Source organism: Taurulus bubalis (genome assembly GCF_910589615.1).
Source record: "Taurulus bubalis genome assembly, chromosome: 14".
NCBI classification, from domain to species: domain Eukaryota; kingdom Metazoa; phylum Chordata; class Actinopteri; order Perciformes; family Cottidae; genus Taurulus; species Taurulus bubalis.
Genome location: NC_136602.1, coordinates 15,974,091 through 16,000,100, shown reverse-complemented (window position 1 = coordinate 16,000,100; position 26,010 = coordinate 15,974,091). Strand labels below are relative to the sequence as shown.

The window sequence follows — 26,010 nt, the reverse complement described above, 5'->3', positions numbered from 1 at the left end:
CGGCCCTCATTTAATCTTATCCTCCTCATCCCTCTGTGCCAACATCAGGCTTTTCCTTTAATGAAATGCTTGAGTCCTTACTCTTTATCTTTTCAGCTTCATCCTTTCTCTTTCCCTCCTCCATTGTCTTTGGGTTTTTATCAGTCATCTTGCAGGGAAAGGTAATAAAAGGCCAACATACTGAGGGAGCCTTGCTCCGCTTTGTCATTTTGCCGTCTCGCACACTCCTTTTTGTCTTTTATTTTTGTTTGTGGCAGCAGACCTTATCACTGAGATGGCCGTGAGATAAGCCCTCTGTGGTTCTTTGTGTTGAAATAATACGACAGGCTGATAAGGCCTTGTGGGTGAGTAGTTCACTGCTGCTTCTCTCCTCCCCCACTGCGTTTTCCTCTTTCCACGGTGTGTTAGGAAGTTCCCAGAGGGCCCAAGAGTTATCAAACCTGTCAGGTTCCACCTTTGAAAAAATGTCAACCCACCCTCCTTGACACATGCAATTACATGTAAATGTTCATTTCCAGAGTAACGTTGCTTTAAATCGTTCAATAATTGACTTAAATGTCTGACGAGATGAAGTGTTTACACACGACCAGATGTACAACTGTAAATTACAACATGTATGTTTTTTTTTTAACCTTACATTTTTGATCAAATAATTTGTAATCGGCCTTATTGACATGCAAAAAGTTACTTCTAGTGAAGACTTTTGTGAACAAATCGTAAAACTAAAGCATTCATCGGCATTAATGGAGCACAACGAGTTAGTTCTGGACAGACACAAAAGCTTTTCTCCGCCATCTGTTTCACTACTGATGGAGTCACAAGTCCCCGGCTCATGTCATTACGTTGTCTCTAATCTTCAGCTCCTATTAAGATTTCATGAAGTGGTAATGATTATACAATTACTTCCAGCTCGCAAATACCATAATAATGGCCACGGCAACCCAGGTTTGTGACTTTACGGATTGGATGTTCATGGATTAAAAAGCAAAACACACACAGACTGTCTGACTGGCTGGCCGGACATCGATTTGTGTTGCTATTGACTAAAGGGTGGTCGGCAACACTGGCGCTCAACAGCAGTTACATTTTCATATAAATAACCGCGTCTATCTGTCCCTTAATTGCCTCGCAATTTACGACATGGATGAAAAGTGGATAGAGTATCTATGACCTTTGTTTGATGACATGTCCTTATCTTAAACTAACCTCAAATAACATATTTTAATTTCATCACGGTTGACTGTCCTTGACTGCTTCATTGCATGTCTCTTAATTTCCCCCAGAGTTGAAGCCAATACGGAGCTGACGGATGCAAAATGCCCGCATAACCCATAGCAGCCCTCAGCTGTACGGTATACACTGTAGATGTTTGGGCTTCATACCTGATCAGACATTATAATGCTTCAGTGGTGAAGGAAGATTACAACTTTGACTTGAGTGTTAAGCTCAGTCTGGATCCAGCAGAGACATAGAATTCCCACAACAATTTTCAAAGTCTTTTATAGCAGCTCCTTGTCAGACACGAGGCTATTTCACAAAGTGCACTGGTGAATTAAAGAGTTAAGGAGAGGCAGATACTTCAAGCATGACTGATGTATTAGGCCAAGTAAAGGGAGGAGACGAAGAGGAGAAAATGAATTAGGCCTCACATGCACTTTTAATTACTCTTGTCAAGGTGTTTGCTTCACCCTTCTGGGAAAAGCACACCAAACTATCACTCATACCAACAACTTACAAGACCCGCAGAATAAGCCATAAAGTTTAACACCTCTTCTATGGTGCAACATTTACCGCAACATCAACAAAACCTTCTCCCTGCAATGTCTCTTTGAGGAAAGGTGCGCTGCATGGTTGATAAACTGAGCAGAATGAGGCCACTGATCCAGGGGTGCTCTTCTCACCTCATGTGCTTACCTGAGGGATAGAAGAGGACAAAGGAACAACATGCGCCTGTCCGTTTGATCTCGCAGTAAGAGGTGCGCTGCACATGTAGGCTGCTGACACGTCATGGGCTGTTTGCTCTTGCACAGACAGCACTGCCGGCCTTCGGAGCGCTGCTCTTATTATAGCAGAGAGGCAAAGGAATATGTTCATGCACATGTGCACACACACGCACAACCTATTCCTTTGATGATGCTGTGGAATAAACTATCTGAGACCAGGGTCTCTGGAAGAGTGCTTGGCTGCAATGTTAGTCTCTTGTAGCTGAAAGACTCCGTCCAGACAGTCTCCCCTAAGAGCAAAAACGTTGAAGAAAATACAAATATGGGTCTTGCGATATTTAACTTGAATGTCAAGCGCTGCTCAGAAGTAAACTTGGAGTTAAAATCTGTGTTTCTCAGTTGGACCCGAGTAATATTGACTGGTAGCTATGGAGGATATAGGGAGGGTCACTGTATCCATTATTCATAAACAAGGGACAAGAGGGGGTGTGAGTGTTTCTGCTGACAATGTGGTTGCTCTCCCAGAAGCCAAGAGACATTTTAAAGGCGGATATAGTTCCCCATCTCTCCAAACCCCAATCACGATTGGTTTCAGTTGTGCTGACTTCCGTGCATCCACATGATATGTCTTGCCTCTCAATCTGCAGCTTCCTGCTGCTCATTTACTCTTAATGTTTTATGAGTCCGTGTGGTTTTGGGGTGAAAGCAAATCGTACAAATAGAGCAGTCATTCTCTTGTTCCTGGAAGACACAAAGAGCACGACACTGTCTTCTATGAAAGAAACAAAAGAAAAGGAAAAAAAGAAGGAAAAAAAATCGGGGAATAAAGTTAACTGAGCTAGGCCACAAACGGAGTACACCAATTCATTCACTGCGGCACGCAAGACAATGTTTCCACAGCAGCACATAATTAAAAACAGCGTGCGTGTATGTGTATTATATTTTAAACAGGCTTTCGAAGGAAAGCACAAGGGGCTGGAGATGAGAGCTGTGCAGCAGTGAAAAAGGTAATTAAGTTGACCAGAACAAGGCAAGCCTGTCTGTTTAATATTTCATGCAGCCCCACACAAAGCACTGTGGAAGCTATCAACAACAGGGCACCGAAAACAATTAGGAAATAATTAGCTGAGAAACACCCTGGAAGATTTTTCTTTGCCGGGGATATGTGTAAGTAATTGTATAAGTAATTTCAGACTTGGCCTGTTCCAAGTTGACTTTGCTTGACCCTGGTAAACACCAGCAGGCACCACTTGGCATATAATGTATGTGTGGTAGTACATGTGAAAGTACACACAAACATGTACGTTTACTCTTGTTCAAAGTCTTTATGTTGGGATTTGCAGGAAATACTGGTCCTTTCAGTGTAAAAGTCAAACTGAAATTTGAATTCTCACTTCTTGTGTGAGGAAATGATACTGCAGCTATTGTGCATATTTCTCTATTTTTCATGAGAAGATAAAATCATTTTTCAGAACTTTCTTTAAAAACAGCTTCTAAGCTTCGAGCCTCTGGGTTCGTTTCATGGCAGCTGTTAACTGACATGCTTTCTAGTCCATTTTGAATTTGTATCTTAAATGGAATCTGGCAAGCTGGAATAAAAATGAAAAGTCAGAAAGTGGAAGTTACGCTAATTAGCCTCCACTCAGAATGTAGAAGCTAGTTAGTTTAGTTCCCTCATGGAGGCAGTGATACCCACTACTGGACTTTGCATTTCATTCAACGATGATCCATCTCTGAATCCATTGGCTATTAATCAGATGACAGATAAGCCTCTGGGGGCATGGGGTAATATATATAAACGGTAAACTGAGAGCTTCTGAAACCAAAATCTTTTCCTGTAGACAACAGAATGCATATGAATGCAGCATCTGCACACAATATGCATTGAGATTAAGCTAACACGAGTCATTCTTTTATGGGTCCATATTGGGGAATTTTATAGACTGTGAATCTATTTAGTTATTTGATGGCAAATAATCTCAGTAACCAATCCAATTATTTGTATCAACAGTTTTTCTGTCAAAACCCGAAAAAGTACGTCCCATGAAGAACAGTAATGTGATATCAGTAAAAAAATAAATAAATAAATAAATATATATATATATATATATATATATATATATATATATATATATATATATATATATATATATATATATATATACAATTTCCATTTCGCAAAGGTAAAAAGAAAGTGTATTTTGAATTTCCATTCCAATATAATTACATTAACACGTTATCCCTAATATTACAAGTGTTTGTTGAAAAAATATTTAAAATTGAGAAACATTGAAGAATATTTGTACAGAACAATTTAGAGAGAAAATGTGCTCCATATGCGTTAGCTGGGAGATGATGTACTTCAGCTCACTGCAATGGAGCGAGACAGAGTGAGACTATTTTTATCCCACCCTGAGGGCTGGGGCAGCTGTGTCAAAAGTCAACAACTATAGTGACTCCATGCTGCGACATTCAGTCCCAAAAGCACACAAACGCTTTCTCCCATTCACATTATCTCTCAAATTGAACTAAAATCACATCCAATTAAAGAATGCCTAAAATGTGAAATGATGGAAAAAGTAAAATAAAAAATAATGTATTTACAGGAACATGTCCAACTAGAATCGAGGGGAAAGGCTGAGCAAATACAGACTGAATCCTTCCTTTGAACCCTCATAACAAATAGAAAGTCAATGCTTTTAACCTTGTAACCCTGAAGAAAAGCGAACACGCCCGACAGTGTAACATTAACAGTGAAATCAAATTTACCCCATGTTAGCCATGGCAATATTGCTCTGTATGAGGCAAGCCCATAATGTATTGATGTACAGCTTTGAGAATGACAAGCTGTACTCACTGTGATTTGTTACACTAATAAAGGCGAAGACACATTATTGTCCTGCCAGCTCAAATGCACACACACATCCTCCTATCTCTTGTTTCCCATCTCACACACACATACACACTCATTCCTCTTCATGGACCACTTGGCTTTGTAGTGGCAAAGAGCTTGAACAAATTGAGAAATGATTGGAATTGAAAGATGAGTAATGGTGATTCTAGCGCTGTCCCTTCTCAATATGGAGATGATGAGATTTGATTCTTTGAGGTCAGGTGCATCATCCGAGCTGAGTGGCTGCCCCGTCTATGACTAAAAGAGATAGGAGGCTATTCGCTCTCACATACAAGCTTTTTGCCACAATCAGTCGCGGCTGACATAAAATCAATGCTATATTTACCAGTGCCATATTACTACTATTCATCGCCATCACACAAATCTGTACGTTAACCATATTAGGAGCAAAGGAATACGTTAAGAGTTACGGACTATTATCCTTCATCGTTGCCGTCTCCTCCCGGTTCACGTTTGTGGGACTAAATCAACACTGGAGGGACTAAATGAGGTCAATGAAGCTCCGCCATCCATGCTTTTCACTGCTATCTCCTCATCATGGTCAGCTATTAACTCAGCATTACAGTGCCATTAGCCTAGCTTTGCCACATACTGCACTGCAAACTACCAAACAAACTGACAAGCAAATGGCACTTCTGGTTTCACTGACACTCAGTGAAACGAGGTGTAAGCGGGGAATAAGGTAAATGGCATCTGGTTGTGAATTTATGTGTGACGGCGTTAGTTAGAGGTGGGAAGTTTGTTCATATGCACTACTCTGACTACTCTGTTGTCTTTAATGTCTTTTTTAAATATTTTCCTTGTTTATTGTATATAATAATGTATATATGTACGACGAGAGCAAAGTGTAACCGGTGTCAAATTCCATGTTTGTGTACACACACATGGCCAATAAAGCTGATTCTGATTCTATGAGTAGTGCTATTCCATCTTTGTTGATTGGACCCACAGAAGGAGTTAAGAGAAAAGTGGGAAAAAATTGAAAGACTGAATAAAACTAGTAAAAACAGAAGAATAAAAAATTACAATTAAGAGACTTACCATGCATGGTATTCAACTGATGATTCTCAAATTACATGCTCTGTTGCTTTTATACCTTTTGACAAAAGTGGGGAAGGTTGGCAGCTCCCGGCTGTCTTTAAGTTATCGTACCAGTGAGCCGGGGAAACTCCAGAAGTAAGAGTGACTTGTGTCAGCACAAAGCGTGGAAAGTTCAATCACTTGTGAGATGGATGTGTTTACTCCTACCCTCTGTTCATTGGAGCGTGACAGTTCAATGATGAATAATGTCATGGGGAACAAATCTGTGTTTGGACACTGTTTCTTTAATACTAAAGCACTTCAGCTCAGATTCTGTATCAGGCCTTGCATATCATTACATACACATCATTCAAAATATTAACTTTTTTTATTATTGTGCTTGAGGTGTCAACCAGGAACGTGGCTTGGTCTGGGTTTTATTTCCCCCCATTAGGTTTTGCAAACAGAATTTGCTCAAAATGCATATCACTTATACTGAGATTGTTACAATAGCAACAGCTGATGAAGTAAAGTGGAAAAAAAAAAGCGGGTTTCCTAACTGTCCAAACACAATGATACCCAACAAATAGAAAATATTGAAAACCGTTCAGCTGAAGATGGAATCAAACACGTAATCACTCCGGGACTATTAAAACCCGGACTAACAGGCTGAGGAACAGCTTTTTTTTATTTTCCATTTCCAAAGATATGAACAAACTGTATTTCAAAAATAATATTGTATGCGTCCGTTGCTCTAGATGTGTGCTAATAACTCATTGATGAGCCTTGACCGAGCAAGCAACACAGGAAAGCTGCCTAACAGTGAATCCTAGGGGTATTGCATGCAGGTCTGTTCTGTGTCTGCGTGCAGAGCAAACCTGAGAGGTAATTACTAGGTCTGAAACCTAACAGGAGTAGTAGTTGAGAATAAGATCCCTTCCCTGGACAGGTGTTTTAATGGGAGTACAGGGGATAGCGTGACTCTGGTTCTCTCCTGAGACCTGCAGCCTCTCTCCCAGGTAACAATCTCACCTGTAGCATCAAACCATACAGTACAGGATTCACTTAATGATGCACACGATTGTGCATGAGTAAGGTGAACTGCAAAAGCTTAGAAAAGATTACATTTTCTAACTTGAAATTTTGGGTACTCAGACGGTTGGCCTGGTAGTCTCTTTTCTCAAGCCATTTTACATGATTAATAGGGGAGAAAGTAGAGCTGAAACTGCAATTAAAGGTGTCTTCCATCAGAAGAAAACCCCCTTCCTAGAAGTCAGCTAAAGGAGGGCCGAGGGGAGCCATGCTCCACCAGAGAAGTCATTATTTCTCCACCATCCCCTCCGCTCTATGGAATACATTAACTTTGCTGTCTTAGCCAGAGTGCCTTCATTGCATTTTTTTTTTTTTTTTAAAGGGATGCATGCAATTAGAAGAAGGGAAAGAAGAAAGTGCTTGGAATAGTCCCCAACTCCCACACAGAGATTGAGTACCAGCACACAACAAGCTCACTGGGCCCCTCGGGGCCCTGCCTGAGAGTGAGGAGAGCCTCCGATAGTCGCCGTCACCGCTGCTCATTGACAACAAAAAAGAAAGAAAACAACTGCAAAGCCTCCAATTCACTGACTAAATGGCTTCCTGAAAATGTACAGATGGATCTACGATAACAGACATCCACCCTTGTTTGTGCGGAAAAATAAATGATACTTCCTTTGTGGGTGATAACACATAACACAAGTAGAATCCGCCTCTATTTTAAAATTCTTAATGTACACAGACACCGCACAGTGAAACGTATTAGCACGTTGAACAGAGAAAGTACTGCACACCCACATTGAATAAACTTTGTTTCAATTCTTCTTCTGCAAGGATTACGGGGGTGCAAACACCCGGGATCATTACATCCATAATTCCCTGTTTTGCATAATGTCATTGTGAATATTTCCCTGGATTTGACTTTCAGCTACAAGTGCAATTAATTAATTATATATTACTTGGATACTTTGCCAGAGTATACTATCATGTATAGACAAGTCTTCAATCCACATGGGGCACTTGTCAAAGTAGCCTTATGAATATGCGGCACCTGCGAAAAAGTAGTAAGGATTGTGGAGAAGCATCATAATTGGAGAAATGGCAGAGGCCTTATTATGAATCTAGTGCTCTTTCCATGTGCGCTGCAGTAATGAGCTTGAGAAGAAAGTGATTGTCGTACATTTGATGGTTCACCGACTCCACAGTCATTGTCTTTATCTGCGATAGAAAGGAGAGGCGGGGGAAGGATCGCAATTCCTTAGAGGTGCATTTAAATCATAGTTTCCACATATTACTCAGAAAATTCCCTCTTGAGCGTGTGAGCTGAGATGGCGTCCTTCAAGCCCCGCTGGGTTTCCTGTCATCATGAAATGGGAGCAGGAGATTAGGGGGGTGAGGGATGTAGAGGATGGAGAAGGAGGGGGCTAAATACTGAAATCTGGTCTAATCCCATCTCATACAGCTGAAGATACACTCCTCCTAAGACATTTGTGCTCAGAGCTGAGGTAACTGGAAGGAATGAGGGGAATAACGTTGGGAATCAACCTCATAATGTATTGTTTGGAAAATGTGCTTTTCTGAAAAACTAACAACTCCATATTTTGTTTAGATTTAATAATGGAAATCAACAGTCTATCACACTTCTCAAATGTTTATGCTTGTTTTACTTTCGGAAATAAAATAAAAATGTGCACAAAGTTAGTGAAACTAACTCACTCAATACAATGTTAGAGAAAAATGGGCCATGTTATGTACCGGTAATGGTATTTCACACAACAATGTGAGCCACAAAGGGTAATATTCAACCAGATATGGTTCTGCAGGTGGCTAGCTATTCTGCTAGAGTGCTGCTATTCTTGCAAAAAGAATCGCATCAACGTGGCACAAATTGACACAGCTCATTGTGTTTAATGAGGTGCTGTAAAACACGTCCTTCCCATTGTAATTAATGAGGAGACGACAGAAGCGTGAAACATATCTAGAGGGTTTGTATCAAGTATTCCAATTTCATAATATTATTGTGATTCAATGTCCTGCTATTCTTCCATTTGGCTGCATCACAAAGCTTAGAGAATATCCCTTATGACAATTAAATAACACAACCAATTATGTTTTGTTAGCATACTGTACAAGTCTTTTATAACACACTTTAAACATAATGACAATCATTTAATCAGACAGCATTTCGTCAGATGTTTTAATCTTGTGTTTCATTGATAACATTTGGCAAAACACTGTTGCACAGAATAAAAAAGTGTGTAATGATCTGTATGACCTTCAAGCACCTCTTCTGTGTTTTCTCTCACTCTTCTCTCATTTTCTAATGAAATGCAACATTGCACAAAGCCCCCAGATTAATGTGCAGAAATACATAAATATGAAGCATTCAGAGTGACTGCTGATGTGAGTGGAGACACATTGCCCCTGCTGTAAGAACATTCCTTATCAACATTTCCTCCCTGTAAAATGTCAATAGAATGCTACATATGTCATCAACAAGGCTGTGCATGCACCCGCTGTAAGCTGCGTGATCTCTCTGCCTTGTTACACCATGCAAGTTCCCCTCTCTCACCTCTCCTGTCGGTGCAGCTCATGTCTCTTAACCTCTAACATTCCTCACTAGTCCACATCAGTGAACTGAAAAGCTGGCATCCAGCCTGATAATGTCTTCTTAAAAGATGTTTCAACTAAGATGTGCCCTGTGTCTTTCCTGTGTAAACTGTATTACCTCTAGTGTAGACACAGAGATACAGTAATATATGACGTAAACATCTTTCAAGATGTTCACAGGCTACAGCGTTCTAGTAAGTATGCAGGGCACCAGCTGCAAACGCGAGTATTCCTAGGAACTCACCTTTACCTTGCTACATGATATTTCATTCAAATGCAAAAGTGTGGAAATTGTTCAGCAATAAATTGGCAATGTACAAGCAAGTAAGAACATTTGTATGTATATTAATTCAGAGCCGCATTGGGATGAGCCACTGAGCAAAGCCCCGTTGTGCCATTTAATTTAAAAAGGTGCCCTGTCTATGCAAATCGTTGGAGAGGACATTTTTCATCACTTGCATGAAAATAGTGTATAAAGAAAATCTCGCCTGTTTCATCCCTATTCAGGTGTTTCATGCAGGTGGACAGGAGCCCAGAAAGCTGCAGAACACATGAGGGTCTTAGTGGATCATTTGAACATCTAAGAGAGCACATCTGTCCTTTTACTCCCATGCTCCAATTTATGTTCTTTTGAACATCTTGTTGGTGTCCCTGCGTGGCAATTGGAGATGAATGATGTGCGTGAAAAGGGTTGAAATCCTTTTAAATTGTCCGGTAACTCCTGGATTAAAACTAGGGGCTAAAAATCACTTGGCCCTGGAAATAAAAGCAAATCCACGCAGAGCAAGTACGGCGCTGTCTCATAGGACAAACATCACGGCAGCTCCGAGTCCGCAGGACAGGCTTTCTTATGTCACTGTGTGCTTACTGTATGTGTGAATATCAGTGTGTGGGCAGCTGAGGTTGAGGCAAACTTCAAGACGAATTTCATGTTTGTGAGCGTGTGCTGATCTGTAACTTTGCTGCATGTGTATGTGCAATGTCCACGTATGTTCCTGGCCAACGTCAGTGTCCCTTCCCTGGATTATGTGCATGTGTGCAACCACTTACAACGTGCATATTTATGTTAAGCATAGACAGGTGTAGTACATTTTATGTTTTCTAAAGTTGAATCTGAAACGTACGTGTATTACAGCAGAAAACAATATTACCCATATGATCCAGGCTATTTAAACATGCAGCAAACATTGGTCAAACCTGCCAAATTAATATGAAACAAAAAACAAAATAAAAACACGAAAGGAGAGGCTGATAACCACTTACTTTTGTGTTTCATTCAGTATGTTATCTTTGATGCGGCATGTTTCAGATGTTTCTGCCTACGCTCAGGTTGAGCACCCATAAGTACTTTCTCTGCGCAGGGCATTTGTTTATCTAACCTTACCTCCACAAGTCGATAGAGGTTAGTTAGCTCTGAGAGGACACGGGTATTCCGTGTCAACAGAATAAGAAAGCAATGCAGGCAAAAAGCCATCAGGCAGTGTAAATACTTCCAATGTAAAATATTTTTCCCTCTTGAGCTCAAACAAAGTAAATCATCCACAAGCACTTAAAAATGGGTCAGATAAATAATGTTAATCACAGATTACTAAAAAAGAAAATATTTATATTTGGGGGACAGCACTCCCTAAAGCACCAACATGCCTGTGCTAATGAGTGTTGCTATCAGTAAGAGGGTGCTAGCGGGAGGAAGGTCATGTGGTATACAAAATAATTGTATCCAGGTTGGATATGCGCTGTATGGGACTGACCCTTATTACTGCACCCTCTCCCTCAGTTCCAGCTGCACACACACAGCGGCCACAACACGGGGACCAAATGAGGTGAACAAGCTCCTTCTTAACACACACACACACAACATAAACACACTAATGGCATGCATGTCGTACTCTCCATCAAATCATGTCTTCCTCATTCTTTTGTAGTTATATAGTTGAACACTATAGCCACCACCATTAGCATTAAAGCCCTGTAAAATTGGCATGAAATCAACCAAAGTTACAACAACGTTTTTAGGTTTTATTTGTGAAGAGAGTACCACTGAAAAACTCAGAAAAAGGACAGTGTGGGTTGATCAAATTTGACTGCCAAATTCTCATTGGTGAATGGAAATGGTCCCTTCCATTTCAAATAAGTAGGAAAAGTGAGAAATACAGTAGAAGTAAAGCAAAATTTGTGGTAAAAAACTGACTGAGAAAATGTGTTTATGGCTTTATGCTAACATGATACATCTATAATGACGTGTGCTTGATTGGGTGTACTGCACTTGGACTTGAAATACTTGATAAAAAGCCCAGGAGTTATCACCACTGTGCAATTCTAAGTAAACACAGTCTCCTGAGCTGGGATAACATCACTAAATTCTCCTATATGTGTCTTGTTTTTAAAGTTCTTCATGATATGGCTCCTCCCCCACTTGGTGAATTTATCAAACAAAACACGCAGAGTGGTAGACAAACTAGATCTGTGGAGAGCGGTGACTGTATCATCCCCTTTAGGAAAAGTTCCTTTAGCCAGTCTGCATCCTCAGTAAAAGCAGGACACCTCTGGAATGCCCTGCCCCTGCATATCCGCACTAGCAGAACATATCCCTCTTTTAAACACGGCCCGAAGAACTGGCTTATTAGCAATCAGGTGTGTGAGCATGAATCGTGACTCCCTCCTCAATGATTGTGTGTACAAAATGTGTGTATGTTTATTGATCTTTATGATGTTTTTATGATGAGGCCTATTTATATATTTGATCGTAACCTGTATGTTTATTGCTTTTTATGATGTTTTTGTTATAACCATTTCTTTCCTTTAGTGATGGCTTGTTATATCTGGCCACATGGACTACGGTTGACATTTAGTCTTAGCTAAGACTGACACATTTACCCCTGGGTTGATTGATGTGTACAAATAAATAAATTAAATGAAAAATTAAAAAAATTAAAAGAATTCTACGAAACAGTTTTGGACTTACGATGTGCAGCTTCAGGAAGTCTCCGAGACCAGAGGAGCTGTCCACCCTCACCAGGACAGCATCCTTCAGGTGCGTGCTGAAGCCAATGGCTAGCCGGTCTGCCCTTGTGCTGGGACGGTCATTTGGCGGCCATGTGTATGTGATCAGTCCACCATCTCGCCCAAATATGTACGTTGTTCCCGCTAGAGAGAGAGAAAAAGCAGAGATAACATATATAAGACGTTGAGAGCGTTTTTACCCTTACAATCATGTACCAGGCATGAACCACTGACTGTCAACACAACAAGATTATGAACACAACAAAGCCGCCATCAATGCCATGTGTACAGAGCACCGTCAGTCTGAAGTGTTTCATTGTGCTGAGTAATGACTTTGCAAAGCACTGAGCAACACATCACTCTTGAACAGCACTCAGCCCCATCTGAGGGTTTAAGTACACTCATGTCAATTCATGAGAACAGGAAAATTCAGCAGAAATGAGAGAGGCAGGTACTGGTGCCACTTTCCCCATAATGCCCCACAATTACTCAGTTTTACTGCCATCGCCCGCTTCACCTCGAGAGGGAAGAGACACAAGTGAATGCGAGCAAATTTGCAGTCATGTCCCCGGTGCCCAGGTAACCAGCATGCCAAACGGGCACCTCCTCGTCTCTCGCGCTTCATTAGAAGCCTCAAAGGCAGACTCAGCCGGCAGCCTTATTGACTGACTGGTCCAATTATGCCCTCCTTGTGACCTCCAAACCAGCTACTTCCTGTCTCACTGCATTAGCTCGTTGTCTGTCGCAGCCATATGAAAGGTTTGAACATGACCTGGTAGATGGGAGAGCAGTTCTAATTACGTAGCTATTCAGTGAGAAAGAGCCCTGCGGCATTATTCCAGTGACCTAGTCAAATTGACGGTTGGAAATAAGTCCGTCTCGCCGAATGAAGGAAGTGGTCTATTAAAAGTGGGCGAATGGTCCTGTATGAAGCCACATCTCTGGTTGTGTTGCTTACCAACCAGCCAGAGCTGTCTCAATCAAATAAGTTCCTATTTCTTCCCAATTAGAAACCTTCATTGGGATATAGTTTGAATTAATTTCTGCCAGGACTTAAAAAAGTATGCTTGTGGAATAAAGTGTGTATATGTGTGTGCAAGTTTGAATGAACGAGTATGGCATTGGGAATTAAATGCCTGTGAGAAAGGCTGAAAATAAATGCAGCTGTCAAATTAGCATAAAAACAGACATCTTCATGAAGAATTAGACAAGGAGATCTGCTAGTGTGTTGTGCATTTACATGTGTGTGTGAGTAAGAAGGAGAAACAGAGAGCAAGCGAGTGTGTTAATATTCATGGAGACAGGGAGTTAAACAGCCTGAGCCTGAACAATAGAATATAAATCATTCTGACTGTAATTTCAATATTGTCTTGTAAACCAGTTCACGAGGATATAAAACTATCGATATATTTTGCATATATTTATTTATTTCTGTTTTCCTCCCTCTGGCATTTCTTGGCAGTGCAGTGATTAAAGCGCGTCACTCTGCTCTCAAGTTCCTTTTCCAATTTCACTCCCTCATTGGAGTCAATACACAGTGTCAACCATTAGCTAAAAAGAATTGCATCATTAATTAACAATAATGTGATTAACGAATGATGTTGCGACATACAGATCTATGGCGGGATTTATTGTTTTCATAAAGAATAACTCGCATTTGTAAAACGTAATGAGATAACACTGTAAGCATTCATGTTCGTCTAATGGATAAAGCGTTATGAAGCTTGATGACTTCTACAAAGGAAAATACATTATGTGTAATATATTTGCGAGGCAGGCATCATTTCTTTTTCATGAAGTCTGGCGGCTACTGTTGAAAACCTGCCTTGTTCCACTAATGCATATCTGATGTCGGCCCCTTCACAGAGCAATCTCCAATTCATGTAGCTTGCGCTGGACTGTTGTCACTGTCTCCAAGTTCCCCCCCAGGCCATTGAACACTTGCTCCATGCTCCAGCTTATTATAATTAAGCTCTTTTAAACCATGTCATAGTGGGAACTCACTGGGCCCTAAAGCGGCCATTTCCCCCTCTGTCTATTCATACAATTTGACACCCACTTTATCCCACTGACAGCTTATTTACTGTTGGTGATCTCAAAAAAAAAAAAAAAAAGAAACCCACAACTTTAACATAAAGATTGCTCATTTCAGTGGGCTGGTATGCAGATATTGCTACTGACACCCTTACGCTAAAAGGATGAACAGCAAGACCCTCATGTCAAGGCAGCAAAAGCCAACTCAACTAACTACTCTGTGATGTGTAGATTATATGTTTCCAAAAAGAAGATTCAGAGAATGACGCTAATAATGTGGTAAAGCAGTCTAAAAGCCATGCAAGCACCCTGGACCAGTGAAGGACTCCTTGAGGGACGGTTGAGGATTAAGATGCATGGAGAAACATGGCTAATGCACACCTACACAGTTATGCAGTGGCATGAAATCAGCAGACACGTGCCTGTGTGACTCCAGTGGTGGGAGTAATTATACACTGGCTCCATATCTGTTATTTGTGCGCTATCCCGGGACACTGGGGCCAATATGGATCTGTTGTAGTCATTAGATACAGTGGGGTGCTGGAATTACTTGGATGTTTGTTGTCTCGTTAATTTGACCCGAGTTTCAGTTTCTTCCCTATGCATCCACTGTATAATTAAAAAGAAAAATGAAAGGACGATGTCAAAGTACAATGAGGGGAGGTTGAGATACAAAGTTCTTTGAGGTGTAGCACTACCCAACACAAAACCAAAGAAACAGAATGTAAATTGGTATGGCTTCACATATCCCATTTGTAACTCCTACATTCATATGTATTTCCCCAGAGAGGTCACAGTGCAGAATCCAAGAGGCAGTGTGTTTTGAGTAGGCATTGGTGTGTCTTACTCAAGACTATTCATGATGAGAGCTCCAGGATGAACTCCTCAACCACAAGTCTCCTCTGTTGAAGGATAATGAATTAATCTGTCCTCATGTTGGACTACATTGAGAGCTGGCTGCCCTCTGCTGCGTCAGTTAACATCAAAGAAGCTACACATTGGCAGATCAAACACTCTGCTTTTCATTAAATGTAGCACCATCCATCCTTCCCCTGCATTTGGCCAAAGAGGTGTGTGGGACAGTAGACTGTAGGAAAGCGGGCATGGCCTGTGTGTTCGAGCCCTCTTGGCACTGGCTTCTCAATGTCCATATCCGCTAAGACCGGAGCATATAGCAAACTATTCCGCAGTGTCACGCGAAGAGGCGGATGTGTGCGAGCAAAGAAAAGCGTACTGACTCTGTGCCCGAGTGTAGCCGTTGTGGGGTGGTTAGGATAAACAAACAAAGCTCATACTGCTCAACTAAGGTCAGGCTCCCAGACCGTCTTTCCTCTGACCTCCAACATGGCCATCGTAACGAGCCTCATATTACCACCTCTGCCGAGAAACTGAGGAGGAATCCAATCATAATTACATAGTGGTGATGAAAATATGAAAAGGAGATATGACATTATGGATCTGCTTTCTGTCAGCACCTAACACTTGAGTTTCTCTCTTTTTGCTGCCAAGGGTTCCCGTAATGACTGGTGTGCAAAAATAGATTTCTCGAGATGTGGCATATAGAATAGCTCTTTCAGATTTTTTGTTTTATTATGCTTTTCATGCATCTGTTCAATGGAATTTCAAAGTATGATAAACTCTTTTTCCAATCATCTCTCGTTTATATATCTTATATTAATGTTAAGGTTTTATATATATATATATATATATATATATATATATATATATATATATATATATATATATATAGGAGAGAGTGCATTAATCTCCTATACTTTTATATATGATCCTATAATTCCTATATAGAGATATCCATAGATCCTATACATCTTAGAACATCTATATAATCTGAAAAACTAAAACCCATTTGTGACTGGGACAGAAAGAATTAGGTGAACATTTGCATAAATTGCTAAACGTTGCTCCTCCCCAAATCATTTAAAAGGACAAAACTATATTAAGGATAACATCATTTGGGTTTATCTTTGGTCTGTGCCCCCCACAGGGAGGCGTACAATTTAAAAAAGCTTAACGATGTCTATTGGATTACTATTTTAGGTTTCCAGAGAAATCATTACAGCGATTTATGAGGACACCATTGTCTAATAAAACACGATCGGTATCCGGTAAAGGAGCCATCTCCGATCAATGCCCCTTAAGATTTTGTGCCATGAGGGAAAATTGTGCGTCAACTTGATACATTTTTTTGCCCTTCCCCTGATCTACCCTTGTCACCATATTTTACCTTTTGGGACAATTAAAAGGTCTGGTGGCTGAGGAGATGAAGTGGTAAATAGATAGTGAGACTATGAGCAAAACTCTTCAAACGTTCTTCTTTTCAGCTGCATGTTCCAACTTGGCAGCGATTACAAAGCTGTGAATTACAGAGCCGGGCAAATAGGGGCACCGTTCACACAGCTTCAGTGTATAATTAAATGGTACATCACACCCCGTGAAACAAAAATAATGATGCCAATAAAGTGATATCTGTCTATATATATTACATATTGAAGGGATTTTTGTTTGATCCACAGTATCATTCCCACGAGCCTTCCCTGCCAGAAAAAAAATTACTGAATAATATTCAAACATCTTTTGACATGAACCTGCAAGAATGGAAGGGGGGAGCACAATTTGATTATTTAAATTTCAATGGAACTAATATATATTTTTTAGATATATAATTAAATTTTTTCCTGTTACCCAGTCTTACAGTTATTTCAACAGGCAAAAATAATTGCAGGACAAAGATCTCAGCTTTCAGCTTTGATGTCCAAGACCTTAAAAATGTGTCGTTTTACACAGTCACTTCCCAGCAATGTTGAAAACATTTTTAAATTATCAATCACTTTAATTTCTGTCAACATATTCATTATATATACACAGTTGTAAAATATTAAGCGTTACTAAGTTCATTCATTCAAGAAAAGGGTTTTACATCTCAAACCTTTCAATATTACATGATAATATAATCAGGTCAACTGTGGCTCAGTGTTAGAGCAGATCCTCATTCAGAGGATTGGCGGTTCGATCCCCACCTCTGCTAGTCCATGTCGATGTAGGCAAGACAAATTCCAGTTTGTGCGATTTTGGTGACCCCGAAAGTTATGTGGTTTAATCACAAGAACACGCTATTTTATGTTGATTACTATGACATTTCTCTACTGATCTTTTCATTGTCTGTTTGCCCATTTTACTGTAAACATTTGTGTCAGTTTAAACCGTTTATTTCTCATTTGTTCAGTGTTGCTGCTGCTATAAATGAAAAACATATCTTTTTTCTAGAGAAGACTGTACTTTCCTGTCAGTGCACCGAGGGGCTTTGTGTTGCCGAGGTGACATTTCTGTCAGAGGTTTTCTTTGTCGGTGCCAGTTTGGTGTTCTGGCGACATGCTGGGAAATTAACTGCTCCAAAGTAGGGAGAGAGAAGCCGTGGTATTAAGAATCACCTGGGATTGTTGCTTTACCCGCACCAGAGTGTGGTGCACTGAAGTTGTGTTCTGTGCTGCTTCCATGCCTTTACCAATTAATGTGTGCATGTACGGATACAAATCATAGGCTTATAAAGTATGCTTTGGGATATGTAGGCCAATTTGACATTAATGCAATTCCCTCAAGCAGGAAAAAAAGAAGAAGATTTTTTGTTGTCATTCCAAGTATATCCACATGTGGCTGTACAATGGATGAGGAACAGGCTGGAGGATGCACCTCTTCCATTGCCAGACTGCCACTGTAGTTGGCTGCCAGTTCTGTTGGCTGTTCACTTAATGTCAAAGAACCATTTGTTTTATTTGGCAAAAGCACTCCAGAGCAGCACAGTAGCATAATGTTATCTCCTACCATGCTGATAAAGTTGCTCCTGATAATTCTTTGCCTTTTGCTCAAGGACACACAAGCTTGTTTTTTTTTTTTTACAATAGATCCCTCTCTCTCTCTCTCTACTGTACGGTGAGTTGTCAGGGGAGCTGCTTTGACTGATGATGAAAAGACAAATCTACTCATAGGTTGTTCTGCTCTGCTGCCAACAACGCACACCAAGAAAAAAAAAAGCACATAAGCATTGTGAACATCTCATCATGGCAAAAGTCACTACTCATACCTGCCTCCATGTGTCCACTGACTTACAAAAATAGAGCCCTCAGTATTTAGAAAAGACTTTTGGGTAAAAGAGGTCAAATCAAGATGAAAACTTGTTCAATGAAAATGTTACAAATTATTATTTCTAAGTGAAAGCTAAAGTGAAAGCTAAATTAAGTTGAGAATTTTGCTGAAAGGCAACAATGTTAGATTAAGTATGTTCTCAAGATTGCAATTTATGCTCCTTATGCTTACATTCTATTAATCTAGACTGGTTATTATTTTCTTAAACCTTTGACTGCAACACTAAAATGGCCTTGTAAGTCCAGTTTATGTCCTGAGTTGACATCTGCAGTCATTTTAGTGTTTACAGCAGGGGTATTCAACTAAAATTCTGTGAGGTCCAGTTCGAGCAAAGGTCCAGAACATCATAATAATGTCAAATTTGTGCTCTATGATTTTGTGCCATATGTATTGAAGTAGCTAACAGTTGTATTAACGTCTGTATGTAGTCAACAACTGACTGTCAAATTAAATAAAGAAAGTTAAATTGAATAACATCTAAACAATATTTATTATTACAGATTTCCAATTTAACTGGAATAATTATAAATAATACATACTTTAATAATACATACATTATATTTTATTTCAAGCAAAATAAAGGCTGGATTTAAAACAGAAAGCTTTTGAAAAATGTGACTATATAAATTAAATGAATAAATGTAATTTATTATTTTAGAAAAAAATATTTTTTAAATTGTCATGCAGCTTCAAATTCAGTTTATTTGGGCGTCAAGTGATGCCAATCAAAAGAGCCATGATACTATATTATTGTCATCTAAAAAGAGAAATGTGTGTTCAGGGACTTTACCTGATTATTAAACCCCTTGCTTCAGCTCATTTCTCCCCTCTGTTCACATCATTGTTGGTCAGTTAGTTTATGTTGGTTCTGATCATATTAATTCATGTGTTAGGGTTCTGATCATATTGGGCTCTTAGGTTTATTTTCTGTGCCTTAATTTGGGATGTGAGTCGGTCCGTTTGCTCTAAAGATGTGCGCTTTGTCTCGTGATGGCGCTTCACATCGCTGCTTTAAATATCTCTGAACATGAGACATTCTGCTTTTTAACTGGTTATGTGAATACTAACAGTCAATTCCTGGTTAAAGGCTCTGGTTAAGTCCGCATTTATCTTTTTGGAGCGCCAAGTGAAATAACTTCACTGGCTCACGACAGACTTTTTCCTATCGGGTCTCCGGGTCTCTCTCCTCCCGTGTGTGTGAAGATCTCACTCGAGTCGAGGGCGGGGCTTAACGGAATACACACATGTGATTGGTCGAGTAGGATCAAGTGAGAGGATTTTCAAGGCGTGTGATTAGTTGGTGCGTTTCCTGGACCGAGAGCCGCAAAGGTAGGAAAAGCTTCGCCGGTGAAATAGAAGCGATCCATCAACAGTTAATAATTCGGTAATAATAATAATTGGTTTTCAGTCCAGGGTCCAGAGACAAGGCGTCTGGGTCCGGACCCGGTCCGCCTGTTAGTGACCGCTGGTTTTCAGGTTGGTTTTAGAAAAAGCTTTCAAATGTGATGGTGACTGTTGTGTTATGTTGAATTTGGAGGCATTGTAAATGGAGCATGTAACTATAGTACGTCTACAGAAATCTATTTAATCTTTTAATTGTTAACTGATGCATTTTCTGTGTGGCTTTTGTCGTTAAATGGGGAGTAAACATTTTAAAAAGGACAAAATGCCTTATCCGTTATTTGAAAATGTATTTGAAAATGTTTTCTTTAACATTTTCATGATTAAAATAATTATAATCTTGCATGAAAATAAAAAATGAAAAAAAACATATGTCTGCTGTAAAACAACAACAAAAAACAACCCTCCAGCTAAGGGTCAATTTAGCAGTAACCAAATGCTTTGACAAGAGAGGTGATTAATTGCTTGTCACCTTTGACTGGCAGCCTCTGTATGTGGGAATAGTTAATTAGTTAATAAGCACAGTGAACAACAGCAGCTCTGAAAATATGAGTTGAGTGCAATTGTTCTTCCAGTTGTTTGGAGTCAGCAGTTAAAGCCCCGTGGGCACAGAAGAAGAAAATTGGGCTCGACAATGAAAACTGGAGAGCAAGGTATAGTGGACAAAGCCACATCGCCGTGGCCACCCTCCACTACCCCAATCTCTATTTCTGTATCTGTTCATTGTTCCATTGCAGTATAGCGAGGTCCTTTCAACAATGTAAACATCACGCTTTGCTCCTGGAGAAAGCCATTCTCCATCTTCACTGGTGTGTGAGCAGCCCTTTGGGAGACTAAAAAGGCAATGGATTGTTGACTTGTCTTAATCCTCTCAGCACAAACAACTGCCTCCCTTATAATGGAAAAGGCAGTTAGAACAGAACTAGCAAGCATACAAAAAGGTTTCATCACAGGTTGAGGCTGGAACAACGCTGTCCAATGTACTACTGAAATGACAGCAAAACTAACTTGTAATGTAAACTATATGTGAGGGGCAAGGTTTCCCTAAACGAGATGAAAACATTGTGCATTGAGCATCTCATCCATTTTATACACAAAACATTTATTGTGTGAGAATGGAGTGGATCTTGAGCAATTTTGCCGGTGAGTCTATAACTGCTGCAATTGTGTCATGAAACAAACCCATAACATACGATACTGTATACTGCACACTCCGCCACCCTGCTTTGCTTTCTTACACGCTTCTTTCTCCCCCCTTTTATTTTTAAGTGATAAATCCTCCCTTCAGTCTTTATCAGAAGGCCAGGGCTGAGCGAGTCTCTTTTTAGTCAGCAGAAAGCGGAGTGGACAGAGGTGCTAAATCAACCAGGAGCACAACTTGCCTGCTTACTTTGTGTTGGCTTAATAAGTCTGAGCATATTGGCATATATACGGCACAGTCGATATCAACTTTTACAGTTCATTGCTCAGAGACTTAATCTTCACCACCGACCGATAGAGTATTCAGTTATATATACACACCAATACAGTATGTGTATTTTAATGTGTTTCAATAAGAGTGAATGTAATGACTTATTGATGATAATGGATGTAAATGATAAGTGGTACTGAATCAAACATGGATAAAAAACAAAGCCGCATTCTCAAAGGGAAGATTTTAAAACCCTCAGGCAGTTGCCCTTCGTCTTTAGGCTAGACTAGGCAAATATTCTAATTAGGCCATTTACACAGTATTGTTTTAACAGTATCCAGTGACCTATGCGCCTTAAGCTCCTTCTAATGAAGACAATCCCAAAGCAGCATTTCAACACAGTACAGCTGACAGTGTCCAACCTGCCTTCATAAGCTGCAAAGGATTAGTCCTCTCTCCCTGCTTTGCTAATTTGATATAATTAAATTAAGTGGGGACTAAAAGTGGAGCATTGCTGCTTGCCCCATGATTGGTCATCCTTATTAGAGGGTATAAGATTATTAGAATTATAGGAGCAACGAAATCGAATAAAAACGTTGAGAGAGAGAAAAAAACATAGGAGCACTGAAGTCAGAGCTCGAGGCTGAATCACTATCACATCAAGGGAGAAGGAGGGGGAGAATGAGAGGAAGAGGGGGGGAGAAACAGAGAGAGATAAAGATTTAAGATAGATAAATGGTTGATTAGGAAGTAGTTTCATATATTTATACTGCAGGGAGCAATAGCAGAATCACACTATCTACTTTATCAAGCACACACACACACACACACACACACACACACACACACACACACACACACACACACACACACACAATTTAAAAATACTTGAAAACGATTGAGACGACTTCTCAAAGACTTCTATACAATCAGACTTTTTGCAACTAGAGGAGTTGCATTAAGCATTTTTATGAATGCCTAATGAGACACTCAACTTTGATATTGTAATTTTCTATATTGTTTCTAACGTAAAAAATGCGAAAACAACAATTGAAAAAAATGATCAATTAGCTGTATTGATTAATTATCACATGTGTTGCCCCCTTTATCTAAACTCAAAGAAGGATGGATCTACCCCAAGTGGAATATGTGCAGTTAGCATCTGTAAGAAGATGGATGATATTTTAAATTTTCATATTTATTATTTTATTTATGTTATGTTTATATTGCACTAATTAAATAACAAAATATTCATACTTTTCATTTGTCAAGTATTACATTCACACAGGAGTATACAAACATAGGCTTTACCATGTGGTTATTGTTTGATGAAATGTGGTGCAACGTTGGCAACAAACTGTAATGCCACTAACAGGAAGCGTCTCTTCTTAATGTTGTAGTATAGATAGGCTCCGTACGTATCCGACCCTAAACTCATACAATCTGCAGTTCGACAGAGATTGTGAATCAAGAAATTTGCCCCTGCGTCACACTGTTGCAGTCTTTTGCCATATTTCCTCCTCGCGCTGCTCCGAAGAGATAAGCCTTCACCTCACTATGTCGGGGCCCCCGGGCAGTCATACCAACTCCCCTCACTCTTCATGGCAGGGAACCATCAATTCATGGTTGAGGTAAAGTTCTGCCCCCTGGGCCAGCAATATAAAGCCATGAATGCTCAGTCGACCAGTGTCACTCACACCCTTTTGCCCCCTCCTCTGCCATGCTCACTTCCCCTGAGCCCTAAGTGATACATGAGCCCCTGCCTTGTGAAGCAGAATTGCCCATCCAGGCAGAGCTGACAAGAACCACTGTCTTAATGGGGCAATACACCAAACGGGCCCTTTGTTACCCCGACCAGCTGCATATCTGCCTCCCCAGCCAACAGCCTTGGCTCTGATAGACGTGTCTCACAGTATCGACAGCTTCTAATTTACTCTCTCATCATCACTTGCCTCATTTGCTCCTCAGACTCAATGCTCCCTTTCTCTCAATTCAGGTCAGCCATTTTGTTTGCCAGCAATTTGTTGATTAAATTTTTCTGCATCCAGTGTTTAATTTGCGTGCCACCGAACACACATATCAAAGTTAGACTTGGATAAAATCAAGCATCAGGCGATTCTCTGTTTTTTCATCCACAGTTAAAAGCCTCTTTGACTGATTGCGTGCCATCAAACATCAGTGCATTATTTAGTTTCAGTGTGTCTGTGCGTTGCATGTACCAAACATCACAGCCTCCAAATGGTCTCTAGAAGCTGTTGTCTTCTCTATTAGGGAGCCAACAGATGTGGAGTATGACTGCAGTTCTAATTACCGAAAAAGACAAGTGTGGGGGATAATTACACAGTGGAAGTGAGGCAGAAAGCGGAGTCCAGGGCCAGGGCCAGAGCTCTGATCTGAGACAAGAGACAACTCCGGCTGCCCGTCACCATATGCAGCCAACCTGCATCAGCACAAACACCGCTCTCACAAAGAACCTGCTTTCGGCTCAGCTAGAGCTGCTGTTTGTTATTGAGCATAATTGTACATTAGCACTATTCACAAAAGCAAAAGATATAGCCTAGATAGACTGCCCCTCGTCTTTAACAAATCAGGTTTAGCTCAAGGCCATGTGGATGTGCAGTAGGTAGATCAAAAGCAGAGAAATGCACTGTGCAACATGTATGGTCTTCGTTTTACATCAATGGGAAAATTGACAAGCAGCATATAACATAGTCACATATTAGATAACCCATATTAATGTATGAATAAAAATGTGTTCTATACGTTTTATGTTATACCAGGAAAGAGTTGCTTATGTGTCGTCCCTGCATGACAACGCTTGTTTTTAACTGTTTATTCCTAAGCCGTACCCAAGAGAGAACAAGCGCGCCTTGGCCTTAATTGCAGGATTAAACATCTGCTTTGCTTTTTGCTGAGTAGCCTCACTTTGTAAGTAAGCCTCTACTAAATGTTGAGATATTATTTAATGAGCTGCATATCTTAAAGAAATTATGCAATAACATAAACATGGAGAAAATAAGAAGACATATACATTGCATGTGCAGATGTACCGAGGAGCGTGAGAGTGGGTTTTGTCGAGCAGCTAATATATATATATATATATATATATATATATATATATATATATATATATATATATATATATATATATATATATGTATGTATGTATGTATGTATGTATGTATATATATATATATATATATATATATATATATATATATATATATATATATACATGCACACACACACACACACACACACACACACACACACACACACACACACACACACACACACACAGCTCTGCCACCCCTTTATAAACAGGCAATGTTCTGTAGGAGCACCATACGAGAGCAGTGCTGTTCTTTATCTCACACCGATGCCATGCATCTACCAACAAATAAAAGAGAAATAAATAAATAAAAAAAGTGTAGAAATACAACGCATACCCACGCACAATGTTGCAAAATATATGCTAATATTAGCTTGCACTTAGGTAGGCGTGTTTTTATCAGCCCATGCCAGAAGGCCTGAGGCACTAAGAAATGGAAGAAGCAATGAGGAAGGTGAAATCCCACACAATCCTATTAGAGTGGATTAGGGAGCAGCTTTCTTTCCGTTGCCACTCGGCTGCAGGTGAGCAATTGTAAATTGCAAAAAAAGAATAGTTGTGACATGGTTGGTTCTTATTGGGGCCTTCTATTGCAACAGGGCAGACATTCATTGTTGTTGTTTTTATCTTAATAATTTATTTTTCATCATTAATCCAACATTGATGATATTAAAGTTGTTGGGTAATGATTTTTAGGCTAAGAATAATTAGAACACTGTCAATCAAACCACCCACGTAGGAGAGCAGAAGGATGGAGGTTTTTTTCCACCCAAAATGAGACATGTGAAACATAGTAGAGGCTCATTATAGATCACATGATCAATGGCAATTATACTTTTTTGTCTTCTGTAGGCTGGCTGCCACAGAAATCCATCCCTTCCGGCCTCCCTGTGTCTGGGGTTATCAGGGTGTAAAAGGCTGAGCGATTTCACCCTCCATCTTCAGTTTTTGTTTTTTTTTACTCCAATGACCTTTCCCAGAACCCAATTAGTCCATCACTAGGGGAGTTATAACTGTACTCTTGTAACTACGGTATGTCTGGACGATCATATTTTTATGTATCTTTTAAGTGCATTTTTCGCTTTATGAGCCATTTTGAATTCTAACTAACCAATTATATGTTACACTATATAAATGAAACATTTCCCCATGTGCAAATTTGCATATCACTTCCACTACCCACAGTCAGACCCTTGTGACAATGATTCAAAGTGATCAAAGAGATGAAAGATGATCCGGGAGAGTATTGCACTTTGTGTGTGCAGTGAGCTTGTGTGCATTTGTGAGTAAATGTGCAATGAGTGTGTGTTTGTATACAAGCTTGACTGGCACAGAGATAGCTGCTGCCTCATTATAATGACTGAGAATG

The 26,010-nt window shown here is 39.9% G+C and overlaps 1 protein-coding gene across 10 annotated transcripts in view; it reads right to left on the bottom strand.

Moving 5' to 3' along the window:
- LOC306746766 (neurexin-1a-like) overlaps positions 1-26,010 on the bottom strand; it is a gene marked incomplete at both ends in the record, with an annotated part of 231,168 nt that overhangs the window by 66,673 nt on the left and 138,485 nt on the right. For all 10 annotated transcript variants that reach the window (XM_079229727.1, XM_079229729.1, XM_079229730.1 and 7 more), the window contains one exon: positions 12,485-12,666. In XM_079229727.1, the coding sequence (XP_079085853.1) occupies positions 12,485-12,666 (182 nt within the window). The remainder of the gene's footprint in view (positions 1-12,484; positions 12,667-26,010) is intronic.